The sequence below is a fragment of the Puma concolor genome, chromosome A3 (genome assembly GCF_028749965.1).
Source record: "Puma concolor isolate L17-30 chromosome A3, mPumCon1.1.hap2, whole genome shotgun sequence".
NCBI classification, from domain to species: domain Eukaryota; kingdom Metazoa; phylum Chordata; class Mammalia; order Carnivora; family Felidae; genus Puma; species Puma concolor.
In genome coordinates, this window is record NC_141669.1 from 13,856,702 (window position 1) to 13,860,682 (window position 3,981).

General features: G+C 46.7%; 1 protein-coding gene across 1 annotated transcript; it reads left to right on the forward strand.

Moving 5' to 3' along the window:
* The first annotated feature begins 2,945 nt into the window (after window positions 1-2,945).
* On the forward strand, window positions 2,946-3,527 carry MSGN1 (mesogenin 1). Its single transcript, XM_025927429.2, has one exon. The coding sequence runs from the start codon at window positions 2,946-2,948 to the stop codon at window positions 3,525-3,527; it is 582 nt and encodes a 193-aa protein (XP_025783214.2).
* The last annotated feature ends 454 nt before the right edge of the window (window positions 3,528-3,981 follow it).

Here is a 3,981-nt window from a genome sequence, read left to right on the forward strand (position 1 = left end):
TTAAACAAGTCATTGTCATCTCTAGAATGCAGATAAAAGGATGGACTTAATTGTCTCTAAGTCCCTTCACACTGGTATGGTGGGTGCTTTTAATCGAGCTCACACACACAGTAACTTGTTTCATTGCATTTTAGAGCTGGAAGGGAGCTTAATGATCCCTTGGTCCAAACACCTTATTTTACAGATGCTCTTCATCGAAAAGACAGGACAGATACTATTATCCTCTTTTTACAAAGTAAAATCCTAGAGCCCTGAAAAGGTGAATGATGTGCTCGAATGGGGATGAACTCTGGCTCATCTTTCTACTATACCACACACTCAACTAGGTTTTACTGGGTCCCGTCTAGCACCGTCCAGTTTTCTGCCTTATTGTCAACGGATGTAGAAAAACACCTAACTAGCGCGTGCCCAGCCACGGTCTTCAAGTGCTAATGGTGTTTTACCATCCTGCACAACCATTTTCCTCAGATGGGGCCTAGGATACTTCATGGAGACCAGCAGGAAAATGCAAGCTTAGTTCTGGTTGATTTCTTACCAGAGAGTATACACTGACAAACATAGAAACCAGGCAGCTTTTCTTGCTTAAGAACAGTTTTTTTGGGGAGCGGCACTGCTGGGGTCTGGGGTCAGGGGTAAAGGAGCCAGAACAGAATAGGTCATTCTGATACTGGTGAGTCTGACCATGAGTGACAGTCACAACAGGAATAAAGCCTACACTTACCAAGTGTCTATAATGTACCAACTATTTGACAGATCCTGTCTCATTTAGGAAATGAAATTTCTGAAAATAGAAGTTTAAGAAATAAGCAATTTTAGAAAGAAGCTATAGAAAGAAAAAACATCTCTGGAGTCTGAGAGCAGAAGTAGTATTACAAGGAAAACTGTGAAGTTTAGAATATAAGGGCTAAGACCTTAGTGTGTCAGTGGCCATCACAGCCACCTTAGGTCTACTGAGAGTCTCCTTCTCGTTGAACCCCATCAAGTCACCTGCATCTACTACAAACAACTAAAATGAGAAAACAGAATTTTTTAAAGAAGTGGACTTTGGGGTCTTACCAGGACTCTTGGCTTTACCCCTTGCTACCAGGGATATCTTAACTGAGTTTCCTTTTTAAAAAAAAAAATTTAATGTTTTATTATTATTTATTTTTGAGAGAGAGAGAGGGAGAGAGAGAGAGAGACAGAGTGTGAGCAAGAGAGGGGCAGAGAGAGAGGGAGACACAGAATCCGAAGCAAGCTCCAGGCTCTGAGCTGTCAGCACAGAGCCCGATGCGAGGCTCAAACTCACAGACTAAGAGATCATGACCTGAACTGAAGCCAGACATTCAACTGACTGAGCCACCCAGGTGCCCCTTAACTGAGTTTCTTAACCTCTTAGAGCCTCAGCATTTTCATCTGTAAAATGAGACTCAAAGAAATAAATAAATAAATAAATAAATAAATAAATTAAGGTTAGTTATATATAAAGTTTCTTGAATAGTATTAGCAGATTCTAGGCTTTTCCATAAGAATTGAAGGAAGAGAAAGCAGCGGTGGGCAGAGAGAAGAGGTTATTTATCACACTTATATGTTTCATTAGTGTTTATTCTTCACAATAGGGTCCTTTAGTAAGTGGTGAATTTAAGAGCATTCTTCTACAGATTGGCTGCTTTCGCTTTTTCTTCCCTGGGCCTAGTTAATTAAAAAATACCATAAGTGTTCTAATTAAGACCATTGGCATTTCTTTTCAATAATTGCAAAGGGACTTAATCATGTTAAGGGACATGTTAAATGTTACTCTGCTACGTAACTCGCTTTGATCTGATGTTAATACTAATTCGTAGCACTAGTTACATGGAGAATAAGTTAAATTTATGGGACAAATGGGGAATCTGAGACCCCTTTCCAACACCGAGGGTCTATCTCTCAGAGCGTGTAGGAAGTGAAGCAAACTAGCAGGACCATCCAACTTAACACATTCGGTGGCATTTGGAGCCACGGTGGGGAAAACAGGCTCCCTAGTTAATTTCACACTTCCTCTATACATTTCAAAAACCAAGGTGTGATTCTGCCGCTGGATTTTTAAAAGACCTTCAGAAGGCAAAATGCCAGGTATTCTGCAAACTCCCTGCCTTAAAAGAGTTTTCTGTTGCCTGGTGTCTGTTTGCCGTGGGGAATCCCAATCTGCTCAGTTAAAGCAAGGCCTTTAAGCTTCTGGAAGGATATTTCCTGCTCATTAAGGCTCTGGCTTTCCTGAAGCTGCTGGCCTTTGTCATTCTGAGTGTGGGCATGTTGGAAGCACAACTCAGGAAAATTTGCTGAAGAGGAAGGCAAGAGGGAAATCGGCATTCGCTGTGTGTCTGCTGGGTGCTGTCTTCTGGAAAGCCCTCTGAAGTAAGAGTCATAATTGTCCGCATTTGACATACCATGGAATCCAAGCCCAGAGGGGTTCCCTGTCCCTACACCACGCTGCTTCTCCACCAGGATACCCCATCTGCTCTGAAACGTCTAGGAGGTCTTGCTGAATGGGGATGGTGGCCCTCTGGGGCACCCTGGGACTCTCCACCAGGGCTCTGGGCCACCACCTCCTTGCTGCAAATTGCCCCAGGTTTGTTTTCTTTGGCTCCCTCATTAATGAGTTCCACAGGACAATGCTAAGTCTAGTTAGGCAGCCTTAATTGGTTTAGTTACAACAAGATAATTCCTTTTTTCTTCTCTTGGAGGCCTTTTTGTTTAAAGACATTTTAGCTGGAAGATGCTAATTATCAATGAGGAGAAAGTGACACCTGAAGAGTTCATTTTCCATCTTGGTCCTTGGTGTCTCCTTTGAACTCCCCCCACCCGGCCCTCTTTCCCACTTTATCACTTCTCCCCCACCATCATAAAAGGGAGCTTGCCCTGGCTGGCGGCAGAACTTTCTTTCTCACTTGCCAGGGAGCCGTTCTCTCTGCAGCTGTCACCCAGGCATGGACAACCTGCGTGAGACCTTCCTCGGCCTCGAGGAGGGCTTGGGCCCCTCCGACAGCCCCGGCCTGCTGTCGTCCTGGGACTGGAACGACAGGGCAGGGCCCTTTGAGTCGAATGAGGCCTCCCCCACTCAGAGCCTGTCTCCGGCTCCATCGCTGGAGTCCTATGCTTCTTCTCCCCGTCCAGCTGTGGCTGGGCTGCCCTGTGGGCACGGAGGTGCCAACAGTGGGGGCAGCGGTGCCTGCGGTGGCCGTGGGACCGGTGGCCTGGGGGAGGTGGACTACAACGTGTTAGCCTTCCAGCCTGCTTACCTGCAGGGCGCTGGTGGCCCCAAGACCCAGAAGGGCGCCAAAGTCAGGATGTCTGTGCAGCGGAGACGGAAGGCCAGCGAGAGGGAGAAGCTCCGAATGAGGACCTTGGCCGATGCCCTGCACACCCTTCGGAATTACCTGCCACCTGTCTACAGCCAGAGGGGCCAGCCGCTCACCAAGATCCAGACGCTGAAGTACACCATCAAGTACATCGGAGAGCTCACAGACCTCCTCAACGGCGGGCGAGAGCCTCGGCCCCAGAGCGCTTGAGCTCCACCCCAGGACCACGACCCATCCCGGCCCCTGGGAGGGGACAGGAGAGCTTTCAAGACCTGGACAAGCTCACGGAACAACAGCGAGTAGTTATTTTTTTTAATACAGTAAGCGTGGTGACTTTGTTGTCTGAAAAGTCCCGAGGGAATTCCCACTGGGAACACTTAACAGCCAGACAAGCAGGTATTTTCTCGTTTTCTCATGGTTTCTCAGGAACCCGGCGCCTTTGCGAAGAGACAGATTGCTGTCCCCTTCTCTGCCTGTCCGAGGTATTTTAGAGGGCCGATGACTTTAAATGCATTTTGTCCATAAAGTAAAATTGTCACGATTAATCTTCTCTCCTTATTTTGGTGGTGGGAGCTTTCTTTCTGTTGCCGACTAAACCCATGTTTTGTGTAGCATCCAGCGTGACACCTGGATTCTTATTTAGAAAGATGTGTATCAAGTAAAG

What these genes read in the sequence shown, in the direction of transcription:
- MSGN1 (XM_025927429.2), top strand. Translation starts at nt 2,946, where the DNA reads ATGGACAACCTGCGTGAGACCTTCCTCGGCCTCGAGGAGGGCTTGGGC.